Genomic DNA, 25,709 nt, shown 5'->3' on the forward strand with positions numbered 1-25,709 from the left:
ATGCATACTGGTAAGTAGCATATTCCGTTCGAGGCATACGAGCTGCAGATTACATACTTGTGCATAGATTATATGGCAGTACCAACCGTTAGCGGCGACCACCCGTATCTGTTGCAGTGGTTTGAAATAACGTTTTGAGTACAGCCTGGCCCACACTAGCTTGTTGATTAGTTTGCACATCTACACAATAGTGTTTGGTGAAAGTGTGCGGTGTTGACCATGTAGCTCCTTTGCAGATATCATCTAATGGGATATTCCCTAAGAATGCCATGGAAGCCCCTATTTTTCGTGTAGAATGGGCTTTGGGGAGAATGGATAGCGTTCGCTTTGCTTTATGGTAGCAGATTTTAATGCATTTTACAATCCACCTAGCTATCCCCGATTTTGAGATGGGGTTACCTTTGTGTGGTGGAGAGAAAGAAACAAACAGTTGTTTAGTCTTACGGAAAGGTTGTGTTCTCTGAATGTAGTAGAGTAAGGCTCGTTTGACATCCAGTGTGTGAAGAGCCCTTTCTGCAACGGTTTGTGGTTGCGAGAAAAATACTGGTAGTTCTACTGTTTGGTTTAGGTGAAAGGGAGAAATGACTTTAGGGAGGAATTTGGGGTTGGTACGGAGATCAACCTTATTATGGTGCATTTGGAGAAAGGGTTCTTGAATGGTAAGTGCTTGCATCTCACTGACCCTTCTAAGGGAAGTGATGGCTACAAGAAAAGCGTTTTTCCATGTTAGGAATTGTAGTTCGCATTTATGCAGAGGTTCGAAGGGAGGCCCCATTAGCCTTGTGAGAACGATATTTAAGTTCCACACAGGTGAGGGTGGCACTCTGGGGGGAATTATTCTTATAAGGCCTTCCATGAAGGCTTTAATGGCAGGTACTCTAAAGAGTGAGAGATGTTGCCTGTTTTGTAGGTAAGCTGCAATAGCTGCGAGGTGTAGTCGAATGGACGTATAGCCTAGATTGCACCTTTGTAGGTGGAGTAAGTAGCCTATTATGTGTTGAATGGACACGTCCAGTGGATTGATGGTGTTGTTATGACAAACAACAAAACGTTTCCACTTGGCGGCGTAGCACGCTCTAGTGGGAGGTCTTCTAGCTTCTCTGATGACGTATATACAGTCAGGGGGAAGATTTAGGTACCCGAATTCTAGGATTTTCAGGAGCCAGATCGCAAGGTTGAGCTGCGCCATGGTTCTGGGTGTTGGATCTCTCCATGGTTCTGGGTTAAGAGGTGTGGAGAGAGGTGTAGTTTTTGGTGCGGCACTACAGATAGTTCCAGCAGTGTGGTATACCACGGTTGTATGGCCTACGTTGGAGCTACTAGGATTAGTGTGAGGGAGTGTTGTTGTAGTTTGTGCACCACTGGTGGAATGAGTGGGAGAGGCGGAAAAGCGTACGCAAATCTGCCTGACCAGTTCATCCATATCGCATTTCCTTTGGACAATGGGTGTGGGTATCTGGCGGCGAAGCTTGGGCATTTGGCGTTTTCGTGGGTGACGAAGAGGTCTATCTGTGGATGCCCCCACATTTGAAAGTACGGGTGAAGAACTTGCGGGTGAAGCTCCCACTCGTGGATCTGTTGTGTCTGCCTGCTGAGCAGATCTGCCACTGTGTTTTGGACTCCTGGGACATGATGGGCTAGGAGAAAGATTTTCTGGGGTATTGCCCATCTCCATATGCCCTGTGCTAGGTGAGAGAGCTGTGGAGAGTGTGTGCCGCCCTGTTTTTGAATATAATACATGGCTGTCATGTTGTCTGTTCGGATCAGGACTGCCTTGCCTGAAATTTGAGTTTGAAAATATTTTAGGGCTAAGAAGATTGCTAGTAACTCCAGATGGTTGATATGGAGTAACTTTTGTTGAGGTGTCCACTTGCCCTGTGTGGTGAGATGTAGTAGATGAGCTCCCCAACCGGAGAGCGATGCGTCCATTGTCAGTACTATTTGAGGAACCGGGTCCAGGAACGGTCGACCTTTGAAAAGGTTTGTGGTGTTCCACCACTGCAGAGAGCGATGGGTGCGACCGTCTACCAACACCAGATCTGTTAATTGACCCTGGGCCTGGTTCCATTGGCGCACTAAGCACTCTTGGAGAGGACGCATCTGGAGTCTTGTGTGAGGCACTATGAAAATGCAAGAGGCCATCATCCTTATTAGTTGCATAAACTCTCGCGCTGGAAGGGAGTGTTGTAGTGCGAATTTTGCGCGTAGAGCTTGAATGCTTGCAATCCTGGCAGGATTGGGGTAGGCTAGTGCTCTTGAGGTGTCTATGGTGGCACCGAGGTATTGTTTTATGTGGGATGGTTGGAGATGGGACTTCTGGTGGTTTACTGTGAAGCCCAGCTGGTGGAGTAATTGAATGGTGGTAGATGTGTGTTGAACACACTGATTGTATGACCCGGCTTTCATCAGCCAGTCGTCTAAGTATGGGAAGACGTGGATGTGTTGTCTTCGCAAATGTGCTGCTACCACTGCTAGGCACTTGGTGAATACCCTTGGCGCTGCTGTGACTCCGAACGGGAGCACCTTGAATTGGAAGTGTTGTCCGTCCACTACAAATCTGAGGTACTTGCGGTGAGCTTTGTGCACCGGAATGTGAAACTACGTGTCTTTTAGATCTAAGGTGGTCAAAAAGTCGTTTTGGGAGAGGAGCGGAAGTATCTGCTGAAGCGTTACCATATGAAAATGGTCGTAGTGTATGTACGTGTTTAGGTGCCAGGAGATCTAGGATGAGCCGTAGAGTCTCGTCCCTTTTTGGTATGAGAAAATATAGGGAGTAGACTCCCATGTTTTGTTGGTTGGTAGGAACGGGTTCTATTGCCTGTTTTTGTAGGAGGGAGATTACCTCCTGCTTTAGGAATATTAAATGTTCTTGTGACATTGGGCGCTGCCTGGGTGGAATGTTTGGGGGGTATATATTAGTTCTAGGCAGTAGCCTGATTGAAATTTTTGTGTCACCCATTTGTCTGAGGTGATGGTAGCCCAGACGGGAAGGAAATGTTGGAGTCTGCCCCCGACCGGAGCGGAATATTCTGGGGGGAATGGGGGGGGAAGTCATTGGGTAGGCGTTGTGGCAGAGCGGGCGTTGTTTGTTTTGCCTCTGCCTTTATTATTGTTACCCCTATAGCCGCCTCTTTGATAACCCTTCGTGAAGGTGGACTGAGTGGGGGATTTGTACGAAGTGGACGCGGTGTCTGAGGAGTAGCCTCTAGATGTACTTCGAAAGGAAGAGCGGCGAAAGGAGCGTCTAGGAGGGTGTGACTGTAAGGCTCCCATGGACTTTGCCGTATCCGTATCCTTCTGCATTTTTTCTAGGGCCTCATCCACCTTTGGGCCAAATAGATGTTCCTGGTCAAAGGGATGGTTAAGGATGGAGGCTTGTACCTCCGGTTTAAACCCTGATATTCTTAGCCAAGCATGGCGACGGAGGAGGACGCTGGTATTGATGGCCCTGGAAGCTGTGTCTGCTGCATCTAAGGCACAGCGTATAGAGGTGTTAGTGATAGTCTTACCCTCTTGAATTAGTTTGTTTGCCCTAGCTTCATATTTTTCAGGGAGGTGGTGCATTATGCTTTCTAACTCGTCATAATGTGCCCTGTCATATCTGGCCAATAGCGCTTAAGTATTGGCGATACGCCACATATTGGCTGCTTGTGACGCAGTGCGCTTTCCTGATGCGTCCAGTAGCTTTGACTCTTTGTCAGGTGGTGGTGCTTCGCCTGATGCCTGGGAATTTGCCCTTTTGCGTGCAGTGGACACCACTAGGGAATCTCTCTGATGTAGGAGGGATCTGTGGGGGCAGCTTTGTATTTCTTTTCTATGCGCGGGTTAATGACCCTGGCCCTAACTGGGTCCTTAAAAACTTCTGGCGCATGCTTTACCACTCCTTTAAGCATAGGTAATATGGAGGTAGACCTATGTGTGGTGTTGAATGTGTCGAGGAGTAAATCTTCCTCCACGGGGTCGGTATGCAAGTCTAACCCCGTGAAAGTGTGCCGCCCTTTGAAGTAGATGGTGGAACCTTAATGAGTCTTCTGGTGGAGATGGCCTGGAGGGGTAAAGGTCATCTTGTGGGACGTTGGGGATATCAGGGATATTGTAGTCGTCCCATGGGTCTGGGGATCCTGTAGGAGTGGGGTCCCCTATGGGTAGTTCCTGGGGGACATCCCCTATGTCATCATATGGGTCCCCGTGATCATCATCGTGTGGAGAAGGGGTGGGAGAACGATGAGGTTGGGGTGGAGAAGGCGGAGGGGGTGGAGGTGGAGGAGGTGGGGAAGGTATTCTGAACAGAGAGGTAGCAGAGTCCTTCCTCTTTGGAGGCGGAGGTGGAGCAGGCTTCTCCAAATGTCTCTTTTTGGAAGAAAGTGTCAAATGTCCAGTTTTTGGATCCTTGGTGAGTGTTTACTGCAAGGGATCCGGTTTAAATAAGTCCGGTGAGGCTGGTCTGTCCGTCGGCGCCGAAGGCGTCGGGGCCGTTGGCTTTTTAGGCTTTTCCGTGCCGGTTCGTTGTTTGGAACCTGGTATGGGAACCTCCGGACGCTGGGTCGGCGCCGAGATGGATTCCGGCCTCGAAGTGTCGGTGGCCTTGTGTGCTTTGGTCGGCAACGAAGCTGGTGTCGGTGCCGAAGAGCTGGGTTTCGACCCAGAGTGCTTCGGTGCGGAGGTCGGTGTCGATATGGGGGTCGGCTTCTTTATCGGCACCGGGGATAGGCTGGCTCGAGCCCGAGCCGCCGGAAGGCTTGCTTGGCTTCTTCACCGGGCCCGAAGGTGAGGTGTTGAAAGCAGTGTCCTTGGTCTTGCCTAGGCCCGGAGGCGAAGGTGTGACCGGAGCCTTTTTCGGTGCCGGCAGGGGTGTGGGGGGGGGATCAGTACTCACGACCCTCTGCGCCGGGGTGATGTCCTCCACATCTGAGTCGTCGGCCTCGGAAGCGCTGACGAGGCCCTCTTCGGTGTACCGCTCTGGAGCGTCGATGCCTTCTCCGAAGATGTCGTCCGGAATCGTCGTCGAGGAGTGCGCCATAGTTCTTCTGGCTCTTCGGTCCCGAATAGTCTTTTTGGACCGGATGGACTTACACGCCGGACAGTCTTGAGCCTCGTGTTCAGGGGAGAGGCAGAGATTGCATACCTCGTGGAGATCGGTGTGGGGGAATTTGGACCCACATCGAGGGCACTTTTTAAATGGAGTCCTTTCCATTAGCCAGTACCGAAGCTTGGAGAGGCCCGAAGGCCGACGTCGACGACTGTAACTGAAGGTCCGTGCCGATGAGAAGGCGCGTCGAGTGGGTGAGATCGCGATCGAAACAATACCGCGGTTTGGGCTGAGGATTGCGCGTCGACCGTCGAACTGGAAGCTGTTCGGAACCGGAGCGCGAAGATCACATCCGAGACCGATGGCGGAAAAAAACAATCTGAGGATGGAGTCGAAGCCCATGCGCAATACGATCCGAAGGAGGAGTCACCGACCTTGTGACTTCCAAAGACTTTCCAAGAGGAAAAACAAACTGCAAACATCCGGGCCCAACACCAGATGGCGATCTATGCACAAGTGTGTAATCTGCAGCTCATATGCCTCGAACAGTGAGTTATCGGCTTTTGGGTAAGTACTCGACTGTCAGGGTTAAGGTCCTGGGCACAGACTCAGGGGTCTCCCAGGGTTAGTTAAGTACAGTTGTTACAGTCTCAGCGGCACAGGGGCAGCCGGGTGCAGAGTGAGTTAGGCCCAATGTTATCCTATGGGAGGCAGGGGGGCCTTGGTTGGTGGCTGCTGACTAGCAGGCCACGCGGCTGTGGGAGCTGGGCTCCTGGTCACTTGCTCAGGGCAAATGGGGCAGTAGGTAGGAATAGAAGTTGCACTGCCAGGGCCACTCGGGCGGCTGGGTGCAGGGTGCTTTTGAGCCTTCGGGAGCTCAATGGATTTCAATGGGAAAGCTCAAGGACGAACAAAGGCTGCAAGCTCGGGGATGAAGCTTTTTCAGGTGCCACCACCACTTCGAGAGGTAAGTTGGGAAGTTGGAGGATAGGTAGGTACCCAGGAGTCGGGCACAGGGGGGTGCAGGGCGCCGGGTGCTGGGGTGCCTTTTGATGTCGGGATATCTTACCCTCTATTGATTGCGGTTGGGGGGTCCCTGGTTCTCAGGCTGCAGGCGTCGTCACGAGCATCGAGGTGGGTCCTTGGTTGCCAGATTCAGGGTCACAGTCGCCAGGGGGACGTCCTTGGGGTCTTTGTTCACTCTGGCACAGGCCAGGCTTGGCGGGTGCAGAGTGTGCAGGGTTCGCGGTTCTGGGCAGATGCCAGGGGTTAGAAACTTGCTTTGAGCATAGCCACTGCTTGTGGGAGTCCCTTGTGCTCAGAGTCACAAGGTAGCCAGGTCCTCCGGGGTTTGTGAGGTTAGTGGCCACAGGAGGTGCCGGGATTTAGCAGGAGCAGGTTCGAGGGTCGACAGGCCGATAGGGCTGGGGCCAAAGCAGTTGGTGTCTTCCTCTTGTTAGCAGCTGCACGGCAGGTCTTCTTTCTTCTTGTTCTTCTTTGCTAGTCTAGAATCTGGAATCTGAGGACGGAAGGTTCAGGGTGCCCCTAAATACTAAATTTAGGGGCGTTACAGGGAGGTAAAGGGCAGGGACCACTGGGTCCCTGTCCTGGGGTGGGTACATCCCCTATCCTTCCACTCTCCTGTGGGAGGGGGGCAGTGGCCTAGTCCTGAATGGGTAGGGCTCCCCATCTTCAAGATGGCGAGAGCCCGGAGATGTGCTTTACCTCGCCTCCCCCACCTGAGGGGTGGGGTTGGCAGGGCTGGCACATCTCCTGTCCTTACTTGGAGTTCTGGCCAGTCTTCCCGCCAGAGTGGGGGTCAGAACCGGTGGGGGCCAGTTGCTGAGTACAGCAAGTGGCCTGGAGAAGCTCACAAAGGCAGCATGCCTTTGAAGCTTCCCCCTGCCCATCCTGGGGGAGGAGACCTAGCACCTCACCCAGGATGTGCATTGTTCCAGGCCCAGGAGAGCGGAGGGCTTACCACCCAGGGGTCCAGCAACATGTCTGCTGTGTGGCAGCCTAGGCAGCCTCTCAGACAAGACGTGGATTGTATGTTAGGTTTCAGGGGGCATCTCTAAGATGCCCTCTGTAGTGCTTTGTACATTAAATCCCACACTGGCATCAGTGCGGGTTTAATGTGCTGAGAAGTTTGATACCAAACTTCTCAGTCTTCAGTGTTGCCATTATGGTGCTGTGGAATTCGTGTTTGACGAGCTCCCAGCACCATATACTCTTAGATGGCAGCACTGCCCTTACAATGTGCCCAGGAATGGACCTGGGTACTGTAGGGGCACAGGGCTCATGCTCATGTGCCCACACCACTGGCATAGGGCACCCAGCTAGAGGGGTGGCTGATGTATGCCAGGGCAGTGTAGGTTGGTGGCATGTGTGAGAAGTTGGCCTGATGTATGATGTCACTAGTTATAGTGTACACCTTATATCAGTCCAAATACCCTTATGGTGATTGGTTGTAAAGTCAACCTTATAGACCAGCTATCCTAGTGGTAGCATGGACAAGAGCAGTCTTAGGCTAAACTCTGAATGGCATGTGAAGCCAGCTGTGATACCATATATAATCCCTTGAATACCAAATGAAAGGACACCACAACAGATATATATATAAAATAAAGTGTATTTATTCTAAGCAAACCCTCAGCACTCTTTATGAGATTAGAGGTAAGTACAACACAGTCTTATTAATGCATACAGTAAGTCACACAGGTAAGTAATACAGTTAGGCCCTAGGGGCCACACAAACCATATACTAAGTAAGTGGTATAAGGACCACTGTCACGGAAATAGAATAGGCCTAGGCCTAGGGAATCGCTGGGGCTACACTGCACTAGCAACAGTTAGGAAGTGGGAGGCCCACGGGATTCGTATGCAGAGTGGAAACACTCACGCGTAATGCGTAAAAGTCACTAGCAATAGTACAGTTTAGAAATAGATAGATTTAGGACACTTCCGGAGTAGCTAGGAAGTTGAGACTTGAAACTTAGACACTAGGATAGTCACTATCCTGATGAGCACCGGAGTACCCAAGTTACCTAGCCCACAGGCTGCGGGTGCATAGGGTTGAAGTTGCGTCGGGTTTCGTCGTCGACTCCTATGGATGCCTGAAGAAAGATGCTGACAGGCAGTCAGTGAAGAGTGTCCGGTGGATCCCAAGGCTGGGATCAAGCGGAGAAGAGACCTGCAAGCAGAGGGGACAGAGTCAAGATCACTAGCCAGTGACCACGTGGAACCAGGAAGGAACCAGACGATGTCGTGAAGAGTTGCAGGTGAAGGTGAAGCTTGTCGCTGCAGCCAGGAGGACCAGGAAGCGTCGAGGACGACCAGGACCAGGAGGCGAGCTGTCCCACGAAGGCTCTTGCTGTCGGCGGCGTCGAAGCTGGGCTAGGACTCACCAGGCCTTGGCAAGCGGAACCCACGAAGAACGGAGGACTTGCTTCAGGATCAGACCAGGAAGGTCTGGGGTGCTTCTTCTTTGCAGGGAAGCAGGAGCCAGTCTGGAGGAGCCAAACCAGCGCAGAAGATTTCGGGATGCGTCGTCTCAAAGGCCACTAGCCAGCGGGCAAGCAACCGGACAGACGCGGCAAGCAAGAAAATGCTGAAGGGCCCCACGCAGGACTCGTTGAGTGTGGGGGGCTGGTCTTCGGTGCAGATGGTGCTTGGGGGTGGGGCTTCTCAATCCCCGGTGCACAACTTCGAGGGGGCCTCAGAAGCTGCGCTTGAAGATACTAGCCACTTTTCCCAGGTAGCCGGTCCCACGTCGCTCGTCGCCTCCACGGATCTCAGCTCTGCTGTGGATGTGGATCAGGGTCGGAGAAGTCTGGAAGTCAAGGCTCTGGTCGGGCTCTGCAGTCGGTTCCTTGTAGAACGTGGGCAAAACAAAGGGTAGTCTCTTGATGGTGCCTGTTTGCACAGGGTAGCCACTCCTTGGCCACAAGGGAGATTCTTCAGTCTTCTTCTTTCGTCGAATGTCGAAGGTCCAGAGTTTCTGTTCAAGTTTGCAGGTTCAGGATAATCTAAAGTCTTGAGGCCCAACTCCCACTCTTATACTAATCTAGGGGGCTGGGATACCTGCTAGGTCACGCCTTATGGGTGGGACCTGGGAGGGGGTGGTTACACCCACTTCCCTTTGTCCAGTTTCGCGCCAGAGCTGGGGCTGGAGAGCCCCAGCACCGGTTTGAACTGGACTATGCAAGGAACACCTTGTGTGCCCCAGGCATGTCTCATTCCTTTCAGCCCACCCTGCCCCAATAAACTAAAGGCTGTCTGGGGAGGTGCTAGCACCTCCCCAAGCAGGAAACCTATTGTCCAGGCCTCCCTGGCTGGGATCACTCCCAGCTGCAGGAGGTCAGACTTGTGTCGTGGCAGCAGCATCCATTTTGTGATGCTGAGGCTTTGGTCAGAGGCTAACAGTGAAGTATGATTTTAACATGTCTTTCCCTCTAGAAGGGAGGAATAATATCCTCATGTCCAGAAATGGCATGGGGGTATTATTCCACAGTGTTAGACACCTTACACGACATGTTTCGATAAAGCCAAACCATAGTTACCATAACCGTCTAAGATTATAAGGCACTTTAAGAGTATATGGTAGGCTATATCATAGAACAGCTATAAGGACATGGTTCCGAAAGCTGCAGACAGGCTCAGCTCATGCTAGAGCACCATCTCACATGTTACCAAGCACTCTGCCTCCAGGACTGTTAAGGCCTGCCATAGGAGTGACTGATAGGTACACATGTGTCTATATATAAGTTAGGTATAGGAATACTACACCTAAACAAGGGGTGATTACACGACCTTGCCCCAGCTGAGTGATCAGCCAGTTGTGTCAAAATGGAAGGCCAGGCCAGGGGTGGCATAATACATGCTGCAGCCCCTGGTAGGCCTAGGGTACACCTATGCCCTGGGTACCTAGGGTACACTGTACAGGGGCCAATAAGGTGATCCTATCCAAATGGGTTATGCACCTAAAGTACATAGTATTAATTTAGAGAGAGAACAGCAGGGCTGTGGGTCTGATCAGCAGGCCCACAGCCACATCTAAGTCGAAAACCAGTAAAGCAAAAGCAAAAAGTGGGGGTGAACATAGAAAGCAGACCCTACTCTCCTACAGCATGGCACACAGGGATGTGTGCCATGTCGACTCTTTGTTTTGTCTTGTACCCAGACACTCAGCCTGCTAAGGCAGTGTGTGTGTGTGTAAGGGTACAGGGCCTCTAAGTGTGGCACAAGTAGTGCTGCAGCCCTTAGAGGCTTTCCCTGGTCACAAGGCCCTGGGTACCTATGGTACCATTTACCAGGGGCTTACATGTGGCCAGGGTTTGCCAATTTGGGTTTTAGGGAAGGAACATAGGCCCTGGGCTCCTGATTGGCAGGGGTCCATGTCACACTCAGTCAAAGTACATTCAGCAATTCAGCAAAATGTGGGGGCATACCATGCAAGAAAGATGGCTCTTTCTCACAGTAAAGGCAAATGGGCTACTTACCTCTGTGTTCACTACACTCCCTTGATGAGCACTTCTTGTGGGGAGTGGGCATCACCTTGTCCTAGAGTTCCTAATCTCACCACAACCAAGATTGTGAAATACTCATTTTTGTGTTCACTTCAGGTAGCCCACCTTAGGGTGTGACTAGCCTGGAGGTGTAACAGGCCTCTTTACATAGCTAATTTCCCACCTGTCCTTGTGCCAAATGGGTCTCAGGGCAGGGGATGTCATCTCCTAGATCTGGGGAAAGCCAAACTCGTATATCAAAGGCGATGGGCTCTTTGAAGCTCCCTGCTTTGACATGCTAATTTACTAACAATCCGGCTGGAGGAGATGTGAACACCTGCCAGAGCAGGCATTGTTTTTGACCTCTGAGAGGGGTATTTCATAGACTAGTTACCTTGCCTAAAATGAACAATTGGTCTCAACACCTTCTTTGCCCTTGCGACAATAACTCCAATGTTTGGGCATCGTCAATGTCGGCCTGCTTTACTCGCATTACAGCAGCTTGAAAATGCGCACAGCACTTTTAAAATAGTAACTTATTTGAAGAAAGTCTTGAGACATAGGAATTTTTGGTCTACTTAATCCTTTTTTTTGGATAAAGTACATGTGAGTTTAATAACGTTTTAACTTTACAATGTATTATGTATCCTGTTTATATTGAGATGATACTCCTATTTTTAGTATATGTATTGATGTGTTTTTATACTGGTATGATATTTTTAATATTGTATATCATGTATTGACATGTTTTTTCCTATGTGCTTTTATGATTGTCTTATGTAGCAATCGAATAAAGCTTTCTTGACTTGACCTCTGAGAGCAGGGCTCTCACCTCCTGGGAGGTCAGAAACTCATTGTGGTGGCAGGCTGGACAGGACCAGTCAAGCAGCACAATAGAAGACTAGTAGGATTCAGGGGGTACCTCTAAGGTACCCTCTGGGTGAGGCTATTAATACATTAAAAACTGGAATCAGTGTGGGTTAATTAATATGAGGTGTTTGATACCAAACACCATAGGTTTCAGTGAAGCCATTATGTAGCTGGGAACCTCGTTTTAACCAGTGCCCATTACATACGTTAAGATGGCTTCACTACTTGTAATATCAAGCAATAGAGCTACACATTACAGGGGCATGCCTGCTCCTGCAGATATGCCCATGCATGTGCTCTAATGCACTCTGCATTAGGGCTCCAAGGCCTGCTGTAAGTGGTGACTTACATATAGCCCATGCAGCGTCTTTGGCATAGCACACATAGGTGTGCCTTGTCATGTTTTCAAACTTGGTTTGCACCATGTTACGCAGTCTTCAATGGCAGTCTGTGTGGAATCTGTGTGTGGGACCCTTAGGGTGGCAAAAGGCATGCAGCAGCCCTTAGGGACCCTCTTTAGTAATGCTTCCCTAGGTACCTGGGTTATTTTACTAGGGACTTGCAGGGGTACTGAAGTCATTGGCTAATTGTAATAATCAGATATCGCTTTGTTTTAAGGAAGGGATACTGGCGTTGAGGAATGGTTAGCAGGCCTCAGTGCACTGTCAGAGTCGATAATCAGCCTCTAACAGCTAAAAAGGAAGCAAAAAATGGGGGGACAATTGCAACAAAAACCCAGTTTCCTACAGCCATAATGGCAGAAGATTAAGGCCATTTTATCGAAATGTGTTTCTTGCGGAAACTCATGTGCAAAATAAGCCAACAATTTAGTAATATTCAACAGGTATAAGCAAATGTCCTACCATCCTGTATGCCACACAATTCCGGATATAAAACTGCTAGCCTATTGTAAGGGAGAGGAAAGGTCCAAAAATGTGACCATGTGAAATTAAAAATTGATGTTTGGGAAAGATGGACTTCATCATAGCTGTTGTCTGCAGTACTTGGTTTTGTTATTAAAAAAAAAAAAAAAAAATCAACCATGGCACCCTACCAAAACCAACACAAGACATTTTTGGAAACTAGAGAAGTTGATGGTCCTGCCGGTTCTGTGGTTCCTGCTAGTTTCTTATCCAGAATGTGTTGTAGATGTCAAACCTAGGCACAAACCATAGGATTTTCTCACATTTCTTTGAAGGAAGATTCCAGACACTACAAGGATTAACAAAAGTTGTAACAGCCAGCATTCCCTCTGTTATGCGACGAAAAAAAGTACACCACTTGCGTGGGCAGACCAGGGCCAGAAAAGGCCTTAAAGTGAAAGCATTAAGAGTTTTCCTCAGAATTTGGCCCATTCTTGTATGTGATATGCCCACCACCATGTATATGGCACCTTTCTTTTTTTTTTTTTTTTTAAATCAGGAGATTTTTCAGAACCCAGGATGGATGGACATTTTCCATTGACTGGAAGTTCCTCAGTAATCCATAACAAAATTACCAAATAAAATTTTTTTTCACCCCATACTTTGATATTGGTTACACTTAACATTTTTTTTTTGATTTTTCAAAAACCTTTATTGAAAAAAAAAAATGCACAGCACAGTTACAAGATTCCACAGTTGCAAGGGATTAAGCACAGTGATACAATACAGCACAGCAGAGACTACCTCGAGCTTGTGACACTTGGGGACAATGTCATGCAGAAATGTCATATAACCGCTGAGAGGGTGAAAAGTACAACAGAAAGAGGCACCAGAAGTAGAGAAGAGAGGCAGCAGGAGCAGAGGGGAGCGAGAGTAGAAGGGAAGTTGCTCATTGACCTTCACCGGTGGCCGCCACGGGCGGGGCGCTGGCTGGGAGAGCGGGAGAGGTCGCAGGGCGCTGAGAATCATGGCTTGAAAGGTAGGTCACAAGTGGACCCCATATGTCAAGAGGGCGAGATAGGGCTGGTAGAAGGTCTCAGAACTCAGACAGGAGGGTCTGGCAGCGGGAAGCGTCCTCGAGCCAGAGGGCAAACTTAAGCGCAGGCCTACGACCCCAACACATGGAGACCCTGCACCGTGTGAGGACCAGCAGCATGGCAGTCAAGCGGCGGGAGGCGTCCGGGCAAAATTTAACAAAGCCTAAGAGGCAGAGCAGAGGGTCAGGTTGGAATAGTGACGAAGTGATTTCAGAGATAATAGCGCAGACCTCGCGCCAATATGCGGAGACCCGGGAGCACAGCCTGGCGAGGTGGGACAAGTCAGCCGCGGGTGCAGAGCAGCGCAGGCATCTGTCACTTGCGATAAGTCCTAACCTGTGCAATTGGGCTGGAGTCCGATACAGCCTATGTATGAACTTGAAGTGATTAAGGCGCAGACGATAATTTTGGGAGAGATGTTTGATCAGATTATAGCAATACAAGCAGACGCTGCCAGCGTGTAAGCATAGATTTTAGTTGCCAATTTCTTAGGAGAGGGAGATGCATAGAGACGATCGAGACTGGACATCGAGGGTGGAGATTGGGAGAACGAGGGGTTGGAGCTTCCTACAGGCAGCCCTGAGTTGGTAGTAAAGCCAGGAGTCCACGGGGCCAGCGTCGGCAGCAAGCGAGAAGAATGTGTTCCCAGGGTAAAGGTCTGATACTCTGGAGAGCCACAGGCGAGTGGCGTGTTTAACCATCCCAGAAGACTGAAGAGGGGAAAAGGCAGGGTGGTGAGCAATTGGCATCGTGTTCGCGGAAAGCATATTGGAGCCTGAAAATTTGCGTAGGCTGTCCCAAGCCCAACGCAAGGTCTCAACCGTGTCAATTTCAGAGCGCAGGAGTTTGGCCGGGGCGAATAAGGCAGTCGTGAGCAGCCACGGAGCGGCGAGGTCGGCCTCCACCGCGACGTGAGGCTGGAACGGCCTGAGGGCATAGAGCTTGAAATCCGGGGCGCGAGCCCGCCACGCGACGTCGGGAGAGTAAGGATGCTATATGCGGTCCTGGGTTGCCAACCGGCCCAAATTAGGGTGATGAGCAGAGAGAGAACCTTGCGACAGAAGTGAGCAGTGAGAGGGATGGGGATATTTACAAAGAGATATAAAAACTTCGGAACTACCACCATTTTGGCGATGCCTATGTGCCCGGCTAGAGAGAGAGGCAGCCGGTTCCAAAGGGGAATCTTGGACTCAAACCAGCCACTGCACGACCAAAGTTAACTTTCCAAAGTTCATCCACATCCCTGCTCAACCTAATACCCAAATATCTAGTGGGCTCCGATGCCCACACAAAGGGATAGTCAGGAACAAAGGGTGTTGTGGCATCTGTACATAGAAACAAATAGAACGTGAGCCACAAAACCAATGCCACTCTGGGTATGATGTTGTCGAAGACAAGCTGCGAGGGCTTCCATTGCAACGGCGAATAGCATGGGGGATAGCGAAAAACCCTGCAGAGTACCGCGCCCTATGGGGATGGGCTCAGAGATTTGGCCGTTGATACGAAGACGGGCAGTAGGAAGAGTGCCCATGTGGGAGCTACTAGGATCATCTTGAGAGACTGTTGTCTGAGCTTGTGTACTATTAGGGGAATTAGTGGGAGTGGCGGAAAAGCGTACGCAAATCTGCCTGACCAATTCATCCATATCGCATTGCCCTTGGACAACGGGTGTGGAAACCTGGCAGCAAAAGGTTGGGCAGTTTGCGTGTGTGGCGAACAGATCTATGTCTGGTTGACCCCACATTTGGAAAAATGGTTGAAGAACTTGGGGATGAAGTTCCCATTCGTGTATCTGCTGTGTCTGTCGACTTAGCAGATCCGCAATCTCATTGTGAACTCCTGGAAGGTGTTCTGCTAGAAGGTATATGTTTTGTGGAATGGCCCACCTCCATATGCTTTGCGTCAGTTGAGAGGGCTGCAAAGAATGTGTGCCTCCTTGTTTTTGTATGTAATACATGGCTGTCATATTGTCCGTCCGGACTAGGACAGTCTTGTGGTGTAACTGTACTTGGAATGATTTTAATGCTAGAAATATTGCCAGTAATTCCAGGTGACTGATGTGGAGCACCTTTTGTTGAGTGGTCCACTTGGCTTGAATTGTGTGGTTTAGGAGATGGGCTCGCCAGCCGGTGAATGATGCATCTGCTGTTAGCACTATCTGTGGAACTGGCTCTAGGAACGGCCACCCTTTGGAAAGGTTTTGTGTGTTCCACCACTGCAGAGAGCGATGTGTGCGGCTGTCCACCAACACCAGATCTGTAAATTGTCCTTGAGCCTGGTTCCACTGATGTGCTAGGCATTCCTTTAAGGGGCGCACCTGAAGTCTTGAGTAAGGTATGCATGAATACCCTTGCTGGGGAGGAATGCTGTGGCTGAAATTTGGTGATTAGGGTTTGTATACTGGCTATCCTGGCTGGATTGGGATATGCCAGAGCTCTGGAGGTGTCTAATGTGGCCCCTAGATACTGATGTATGTGGGAGGGCTGCAGATGTGACTTGGTGTAGTTTACTGTGAATCCCAAGTTGTGTAGTAGCTGGATGGTTTGATGAGTATGATGAACACACTGCTTGAATGACTTGGCTTTTATCAGCCAGTCGTCGAGGTATGGAAAGACATGGATTTGTTGTCTTCTTAAGTGTGCTGCTACTACTGCCAGGCACTTTGTGAACACCGTGGGTGCGGTGGTCACCCCAAATGGAAGGACTTTGAACTGATAGTGTTGTCCGTCCACTATGAATCTTAGATATTTCCTGTGAGCAGGGTGTATGGGAATGTGGAAGTAGGCGTCCTTGAGATCTAGTGTGGCAAGGAAGTCGCTTTGTTGAAGTAGTGGGAGAACTCTGTTGAAAAGTGATCATGTGAAAATTATCCGACTGTATGTAGAGATTGAGAGGTCCGAGGTCGAGTATTGGCCTTAGGGTGCCGTCCTTTTTGGGGATTAGGAAGTACAGCGAGTAAACCCCTGTTCCTTGATGCTGTAAGGGAACTTGTTCTATTGCTTGCTTTTGAAGCATTAAGAGAACCTCCTGTTTTAGAAGCGTGAGATGCTCCGTGGACATTGGACGCTGTTTGGGTCGTATGGTGGGTGGGGTTACTGTAAGTTCCAGGCAGTAACCATACTGGATAATTTGTCTTACCCACTTGTCTGTGGTGATGGAAGTCCAGACAGGAAGGAATTGTGATAGTCTCCTTCTGACCGGGGTGGAATGGTCTGGAGGGAGTGGAGGGAAGTCACTGCTTATTAGTGAGGGAGGTGCGAGTGTTGTTGTTACCTCGGCCTCTCCCTTTGTTGCTATTTCCCCTGTATCCACCTCTAAAATATCCCCTGTTGGGGGATGTTTGTGTGGTGTTCTTGTAGGAAGAAGAGGCAGTGTCTGTTCCGATGTTTTTGGATGCTCCTCTATAGAAAGGAAGCACGTGTGGATGGAGACTGTAATGCCCCCATGGATTTAGCAGTCTCAGTGTCCTTTTTCTGAGTCGTCTTCGGACACGATTTCCAGGTCCTCAGAATCCACCTCCGGGACATCGGGGCCTTCATCAAAGATGTCCACCTATACCGGAGCGGCTTGCGGCGCCATGATGTGTCGTCAGGCCTGGTGATCACGGATGGTCTTTGTGGATCGAAAAGATGCACAGGCCTGGCAATTGTTCTCGTCATGCTCGGGCGAGAGACACAGTTTACAGACCTTGTGGTGGTCACTGTGTGGGAATTTAGCTACACACTGGGGACATTTTTTAAATGGAGTCCTCTCCATGAGCTGTAGGCTCGAACGGCGTCGATAGGCCCAGCAGCCCGCGTCGACGACCGGAATCGAGTAGATGAGGTGCGCGTCTTAGATCACGCGATCGAAAACAATACAGTCGAGTTTTAGATAGTTTGCGCGTCGAAAAGGTTTGGAGAATTTGGTGCCGAACCAGAGCGCAGAAGTTACATCCGAACCCGATGGCGGAAAAAAACAATCTGAGGATGGAGTTGATGCCCATGCGCACTATCGTCCAAAGGGAGGACTCACCTATCTTGTGACTCCAAAATACTTCTTCCAAAACAACAACAAGGTGCAAGCATCCGAGGCCAACATCAGATGGCGATCTATGCATAGTGTACAATCTGCAGCTCATATGCCTCGAACATAACATTTCACTTGAACATGCTGCAGGGACAAGCAATAGATTAATTTAATAAGCGGTTAATCTGCAAATCTAAAACTGTCAATTTCTGAAAAAGGAATTATTGAGCAACTGAAGTTTAGTCACATCTCCACAATCTAGGTAACAAACAAGAGACAAGTGGGCACCAACAAGAGGGGCTCATAGGGTACATCTACCTTGTTTATTACAAAATGGACTAAGGAAGATTATACTGCAATAACCAAGATAGTGATAGTACTGGTATGTTGTTTCCTTGCACAACAGCTTTCCAGCCTCTTAACGGGAAAATAACTTCAATCGTGTGAATCTATGAAAAATCCAACTTAAATTTTGTGACTGCAAATATCATCCAAAGATAAATATTGCAAATGGAGTCAATTTCAAATTATAATTGCACTGAGAGGAGCTGATAAGATCACTGGTCAAATACGGAAGGGCTGCCCTGTTGTGGTCTAAGAAGATCAGATTGAAAAGTTCATCGACGGAGGAGCCTAGCGCGCAACCAAGATGGCCGCGTAGGTGCGAGGCTCCCGAGGACCTCCGCGACCTCCTGAATAAATCCTGGAAATATCCTGTCCTTGTTAAGGGGACTGTGTCGGGGAACCCGAGCTGAGGCGCTACCCGTTTTTTGGGCTCGAATCGGACCCCAAATACCGGTGGGAGCATCGACTGAAGGTTGCGGCCTTCTCCTCGCCGGCCCCCCGGATTGGAGTAGTGGGGCGATCCGGGGACAAGGTGAATAACAGCGGCGAGCGGGGCTGGGCGACTCGCGTACCCCGCGCTTTCACTTTCGCTTTTGCGCCCTCCTTGCTCTCTGGCGAGATCGGGCGGCGGAGCGGGGTGCGGTGGTGTGGCCTTGTCCATGTGCCCAGCTGACCCGCCGGCGGTGGGTTGACCCGCGGCTCGGTGGTCGCCCCCGGCCCCCCCCCTTGACACCCGTGATTTGGTGTGGCGGCCCGTTTGGAGATCTTGGCACGACGGTGGAAGGGCCAGCATGGCCACCAAACAAGATGGCGACCGGGCGAAGGTGAAGACGACCCGCCGTGGCACGGCGCACCAGGCCAATAGTATGGACCGATACACGCTCCAAAAGGGTTCTCCGGAGACATCGCGGTCATCCCCGGTGGGCCCGGCGGAGGCATCTGCCCATCCGGTGGATCTAACCCTACGGGTTGTCATGGGCGCCATCGCTGAACTGAAGGCCTCAGTGGACCAGCGCTTTGATACCTTGGCGCAAAAAATTGACTCGGTCCTGGTGGATGTGGGCCTTGTGAGGGCGGACTTGTCTAAAACGAACGACCGAGTCGACTCCCTGACCCACACCACAACGGCCCTCACGACCGACGTGGTGGCCCTCCAGAAGGAGGTGCGCCGGCTTGGCCAGGCGAGCGCCCTGATGGACCGGCGACTGGAGGATTCCGAGGGTCGGGCCCGGAGGAATAATGTTCGCATTATTGGTGTGCCGGAGGGACGTGAGGCGGAGGCGGCGGATCTCTTCGTGGAAGACTTGATCCTGACCCATCTCAAGCCCCGGGGGCTGAGTAAGCTTTTTGCGGTGGAACGTGCCCACCGGGTCCCCGGGGGCCGCCCTAAGACCGGTGCCCCGCCGCGGCCCCTTATTGCCCGAATTTTTAATTTTCGGGACCGAGATGCCATCCTCCAGACCTCCAGGCAACAGGGACCGGTCAGGTTGGACAACATGGACGTCAACTTCTACCCAGACTTTACCCCGGCGGTCCAGAAGCAGCGGCAGAGCTTTATTGGCATCAAACGTCGTTCAAGGGACCTAAATCTTAAGTATTCAATGCTCTTCCCGGCTAAGCTGCGGGTGGAGGTGGATGGTCGCACGCACTTCTTCGACCGGCCCGAGGCGGCTGGGGACTGGCTGGACACCTTGCCCGGAGATCGGGGCCCGGGGGGCGGAGGGAGCGCGGCTGGCGAGGAGGGCCCGTTGGATCAGAATTGAGGGGTGACTGTATTGCCTTGCTTGGGACATTGTTCCTTCACCATATACTGCTTCGGTATGTTCCCCTCCCATGGAGGTCGTGTGGGGTCTGCTGGGGGCTTCCCTCCTCCTCTGGGGGACTAGTTAGTATTTAACTATGGGGCGACAGGCACACTGCACTTTGGGGGGGCTGTCTGGGCTCATGCAGGGGTGCAGGGAGGGGGGAGTTTTGTTGGGACCGGGGGGTGGGGGGGGTGTGTTGTTGTTTGTTTGTACCGCAAGGCAGACCTGCAATTGTTTTGTTGTCTTTAGACTGCTCGGTGGGGGACGACCGATTGTTTCGACGTATGATGGGGGGTAGGGACTTGACTGTGTTGTCCTGGAATGTTAACGGCCTGGGGGACAGGATTAAGCGTGGTGTGGTCCTGCAGTACTTAAAACGTATTTCCCCAGATGTTGTCTTTCTGCAGGAGACGCACCTTATAGGTAACACCTTTCAGGCAATGAATCGGAGGGGATATCGTTTGGCGGCCCACTCTGGCTTCACCTCGGGCTCGCGGGGGGTGGGTATTATGGTTAAGAACTCGCTCCCGTTGGCGATTGATGAGGTGCGCCATGATGAAAGGGGGCGTTACACCGCTCTGGTGGGACGTATGGAGGGTAGGGTGTTCTGTTTTGTGTCAGTGTACGTCCCGCCTGGGCTGCAGGCCACTACATTTGCGGACCTGGGGCGCCTCCTTCTGGAACTTCCGAGTGGCCTGTTGGTGGTTGGAGGGGACTTTAACGCGGTAGCCTCTGGGTCTATGGATCGCCATCCCCCTAGGGACCTCCCCCGGGCACAGGCGTGGCTACCTGGCCTTTTAGACACACTGGGCCTGGTGGACTGTTGGCGCCTAAAGCATCCCGTATTGCAACAATACACCTTCCACTCGGGGGCCCATGGTAGTCTTTCACGGCTTGATTACATCCTTGTCCCGGCGGCCCATGCGGGGAGGGTGGGGGAGGTGCGCCATCTGGCACGGGGTATTTCAGACCACTCCCCATTGTTGTTGCATTTCGATGTCTTCCCGAGGGGGGATGGCAGGGTGGCCCCGATTAACGCCTGGTATCTGCGCGACCCCACCATTCGTGCCGACTTGATCAAATCCTTGCAGCGCTATTTTGAGGAGAATGTGGGGTCGGTTCCATCTGCCATCTCCCTGTGGGAGGCTTTCAAAGTGGTCCTTAGAGGGGAGGCCCTCTCCCTTATTGCTAATGCCCGGCGGCGCGAGCGGGAGGAGGTGACCCGGGTGGAGGCCGAGATTGCGGAATTGGAGGGCGACCTGGGGAGCGGGGTAACAGATGCCAAGTTACATGTTCTGCAATTAAAGCAGGCGGCCTACCGGGCCCTCGTCACGGAGGCGGCCAGGGGCCTTGGTAGAGAGCAGCAGGGGCGCCTGTATGATGTGGGTGACAAGGCCGGCAAATTGATTGCGTGGTTGGATAAGAGAGAGAGAGCGAGCCGCGTGGTGCCTTTGATTGAGAGTGTGGATGGTGTGTGTGCCACGGAGCCGGAAGCCATTGTCTCCTGCTTCGCGGATTATTTCCGCGGAGTCTACTCCCCTGTTTCTCCCTGTTCGGAGGCGGATTCCCATGCCCTGCTTCGGGACATTGCACTGCCCTCCCTTACGGCGGAAGACAGGGACTCGCTGGACGTCCCTCCCACCTCGGACGAAATTGCCTCGGCTATTCGCTCGGTTGCATCCGGCAAGGCCATGGGCCCCAATGGCATTCCCATTGAGCTATATAAGCTACGCCCGGATGTGCTGGCACCCCACCTGCGTGCGATGTTCCTCGCGGCCCACTCGCGGGGCTCCCTCCCACCGGACCAGCGTCTGGCCACAATTGTGGTGATCCACAAGGAGGGGAAGCCCCGTGAACGGGTCACATCCTATAGGCCGATTTCGCTTTTGAACGCGGAGCCCAAAATCCTCGCCAAGGTGTTGGCCAACCGGTTGGTTGGCGTGGTGGGCGATTTGGTCCACCAAGACCAATCGGGCTTTATCCCACACCGCAACACGGCGCTCAATCTACGGCGCTTGCACGGGGTGCTTGCGCGTGTCCCATTTGTGCGGGAGCCAGCCATCTTGGCGTCCTTGGACGCCACCATGGCGTTTGATACGCTCGAATGGCCATATCTCTGGGCGATGCTGGCGAAGTTTGGGTTTGGCCCGGGTTTCATCAGCTGGGTCAAATTACTGTACTCGGGCCCGATGGCGCAGGTGGTGGTGAACGGGCGTGTGTCGGCCCCGTTCGCGCTGGGGCGGGGCACGCGGCAGGGTTGTCCCCTGTCGCCTCTTCTGTTTGCCCTGGCCCTGGAGCCCCTGGCGGAGTGGCTGCGGTGGCACCCTTCCATCCGTGGTCTCCGCTGGACCCCCGAGCACGAGGACCGTGTGTCCCTCTACGCGGACGATATCCTTTTGTATCTTGCCTCCCCGCGCAAGTCCCTGATCGTCCTAGTTGATGTTTTGCGCTCCTTCGGGCGCAACTCAGGCCTAGTCATTAACTGGGCGAAATCCTGTGTCTACGTGCTTTCCGGGGAAGCTCCGGTCCTGCCGCGGGACTGCCCGATCCAGATTGCCTCCCAGGGTTTCCGGTACTTGGGTATATATATCACTCTTGACCCGGAGGCCCGCTACGAGCGGAATCTGCTGCCCCCTCTCCAGCGTTTGAAGGAGGATGTGGTGCGCTGGCGGCGTCTCCCGCTCTCACCGCTCGGCCGAGCGGCCTTGTTTAAAATGATGTCCTTGCCGCGCTTCCTCTACGCCCTCCAGAACACCATGGACATGGTCCCGGCACGCTACTTCCGCGAGGTAGAGGGCCTTCAGCGGCGCCTGTTCTGGGACGGGCGGCCGCGTATTGCTCTGGCTAAACTGACGCTCCCGTGGTACGACGGAGGGGTCGCCCTTCCGGATATTAAACGGTATTACTGGGCCTCCCAACTAGCTGCAATTAATCATGGCCTTTACGGGCCCGCCCTGAACCCGGCATTTGAGATGGACAAGATGCTCCTGCCCGGTGGCGATTACAATCGAGCGCTGTACTCTGGCGCGCCCGACTCCCGTCTGACGGGACCGACGCGTGTCATGGTGCGGGTTTGGCACGCGGCTAATGCAGCTATGGGGTGGAAGGACCGTTTGACCCGGGCGTCTCCGCTGTACGCATCGGAGAGGTTGGGCTCCCTGTGGACATCGAAGGGCTTCGAGAAGTGGGACACGATCGGAATCAGCACAGTGGGGGATCTCTGGACGAGGGGGGGATTCAAAACTTTTGAGACGCTGCAGGCGGAGTTCCAGCTGCAGGGCAGTGAGTACTTTCGGTACCTACAGGTCCGCCATGCGCTGGGCTCCGTCTTCCCGGATGTTGCATCCATTCCGGAGTCTTCCCCCCTGGAGGACAGAGTGCTAGATGGCCATGTCCCGGACAGCACGATATCCCTCATATATAAGAAGCTGATTAACGATAGATCGTGCCTGTTAACTAGTCTACGCGAGGCTTGGGTGGCCGACGGGCTGGAGCTGGACGACGAGGATTGGATTTCCGCGGTGGCCTCTCCGAAAGAGGTGGCCATCCCGGCTCGCCTTCGTTTCGTCCAGCTCAAGATCCTTCACCGGGTCTACGTGACGGGGCCAAGGCTTCTACGTATGGGTTTTGCCGGTGACGGACTGTGTAAGCGTGGCTGTGGTGCGTTGGCGACTTTTATGCATATACTGTGGGAGTGCCCGAAGGTGGAGCGATTCTGGCGTGGTGTGCATGAGGTCCTGCGTGTGGTCACGCGTGTAGTGCTGCTGCCTGAAGCGAGGAGGTGCTTGTTGAATGTATGGGAACCGAATGACTACTCGGTTCCGCAGACGCGGTGGGTGACTCTGGGATACATGATAGCGAAACGTGATATTGCTCAATTGTGGGGATCCCAGAGGCCCCCTGCGGTGTCGGCCTGGAAAGAGCACATGGATTGGTGTATGTTCCGTGAAAAGGTGGTGTATGTGGCGAGGGGTAAGCCTGGGGCGTGGGTGAAAATCTGGGGCCCCTGGAACGCCTACCGTGGGGGCATTTGTGAGCCTCCACAGCTGCCGGCTGCTTCGCCTGCTCCGTCTCCCTAACTGGACCCTCTTGCTCGGCCGCGGGCACGCGGCCCCCCAGTCCTTGATCTCCTCCCATCCCCCCCTCCTCAGAATTTTTCCTGCCAGTCTGGATCCCCCACTATGGAGCAAGTGTTGTCACCTTGAATCACAGGTTGCCTTGCGGTTGTGGTTTTTCAATGTTGTTTAGTTTTTAAAATGAAACCGTACTCTGTGGAATGACGCCGTGAGGCCTGCACCATTGATTACTCCTGTGTTCCTACTGTGCACCGCTGAGAGACCTTTACTTCTGTTTGTACTATGTTTGTTATGCTCTAGCGGCCGGCCGTGCGGTTGTAGGCCCATAACTGTAACCTTTTTTACGAATGCAATAAACGGTTTCAAAAAAAAAAAAAAAAAAAAAAAAAAGAAAAGTTCATCGACATCAGTAAATACAAAATGAGGCGTCCAGACTGGCAATCAATTAGAAGAAGGAAACGCCAAAACATCCCATAAACAACTGCACTGGTTCCCAATTATTGACAGGTTTAAATCTACCACCCTACATATCATACACAAAGATGTGAGAACTAAGAAATCCAGGACGACACAAGCATAAATGAATAACCCACCACACTGCAACCAGATACATCACAACAGCCAATACAGATGATCCGACAGCTAGCTAATGTTTTTAAAATAAAACAGAATTTGATACTTGGGATTTCAGGGCCATGGTTCTGAAATGACCATACAACCCCAAAGCATGTATGCACAAGGAGTAGAGGCACACATGTAGCATCATACACAGTTTAAAGATTGTGGTAATTGCCCTTTCAGAGTAATAGAATATTTAATTATGTCAAAAGCTGCACACAAAGGACAACTACAAGCCTTCATAAACTGTGTATGCGTAAGGTAGCAATGTTAAAATGTTAAATACAAAAATAACGTGCATTAAAATAAACGAAGCAATGACGTTTCCTACAGCTTCAGAAGTAGACTTTCCAGCTTTTTTTTGCAGTTCAGGAAAAACTAGTAAGAATTGACAGAGCAAGCATACTCAATGTATTTAAACATCAAAATTCCTGAAGCAATGACTATCAGAATGTCAGATACTTAAAGCAGGTGGGCTGCAGAACCAAAATCAATTTTTAAAACAAAGTATGTCTTACAATCATAACACTTACCTCTCCGAATTTGCTGGACGGCTGGTGACGGGTTTAAAAATAGACACTCGCTCAAAACAGCAATAAAGTAAATAGACGAGCCCCACGCTGAAAGGAGTGAGCAAATCAAAGGTTTTGCATATAAAGTGCCCTCCTAAAATAAAAAAAGGAGGCATATTAGCGGGTACGAAATGGCATCAAGCCCTTTTAACCCTACATTTTATATCTATAGGAAATTCTAAGACATGGGATATTAAGATGATCCAAACAAAACACATTAACAGTCTATTGGCAAAGTGCATGTTCAATGGCAATAGTTCTTTACGCTCCAAAAAGACACTTTCCCGTGCTCATTTTAATAACCTCTGAAGCATAAAAGGCTTAAAAGCAAACCCATAATTAAACCTGTGACCTTAAAGTGAGGCCACTACAGTTAACGCATTTTCCAACTTAAGACTGACTCCTTGAAACACTATCTAAATATTTTGTAAGAGAAAAATAGTTAGCTGCTCCAGAACTATGAATAAGAAAAGCAAAAGAACAGGGCACAGGCGGTACCAGCCTGTAACACTGAAGGTGAAGATCTAGACTTGGTACTGAACTACTAATGCCACATTTCAGTATTGGGAGTTAGTGAGTCAAATTTGAGTTAACAGGAGATAACCTAAACACTTCTCCTGTTGGATGTCCAGTTTGAGCACACTCGCTCACTTAAGCCAATTTACATCTTCAGACATTTGGTGAAGGGTTCTAGCCTAGATAGAGGCACAGCTTAGAAGATATAATGGCATATCTTAGCACATTTAATCTGACACTCCAGTCCACACTGGTATCTCATAAGTCTTTCCAGAGATAACAGAGCTGTGAAGAGGGTATGGGGTCTTTGTAAACCCATCCATAAAGTATAGTTGCTTACCTGTAGGTGTAGTTTTGCAACTTCAACTAATTTCTGGATTCACATGCTGTGCATTATTCCACC

At 51.2% G+C, this 25,709-nt stretch overlaps 1 protein-coding gene across 3 annotated transcripts in view; it reads right to left on the reverse strand.

Moving 5' to 3' along the window:
• LOC146813789 (cap-specific mRNA (nucleoside-2'-O-)-methyltransferase 1-like) overlaps positions 1-25,709 on the reverse strand; it is a 944,292-nt gene that overhangs the window by 538,981 nt on the left and 379,602 nt on the right. For all 3 annotated transcript variants that reach the window (XM_085610252.1, XM_085610251.1, XM_085610253.1), the window contains one exon: positions 24,752-24,884. In XM_085610252.1, coding sequence (XP_085466378.1) covers positions 24,752-24,884 — 133 coding nt within the window. The remainder of the gene's footprint in view (positions 1-24,751; positions 24,885-25,709) is intronic.

The sequence above is a fragment of the Triturus cristatus genome, chromosome 6 (assembly GCF_964204655.1).
Source record: "Triturus cristatus chromosome 6, aTriCri1.1, whole genome shotgun sequence".
Lineage (NCBI taxonomy): Eukaryota > Metazoa > Chordata > Amphibia > Caudata > Salamandridae > Triturus > Triturus cristatus.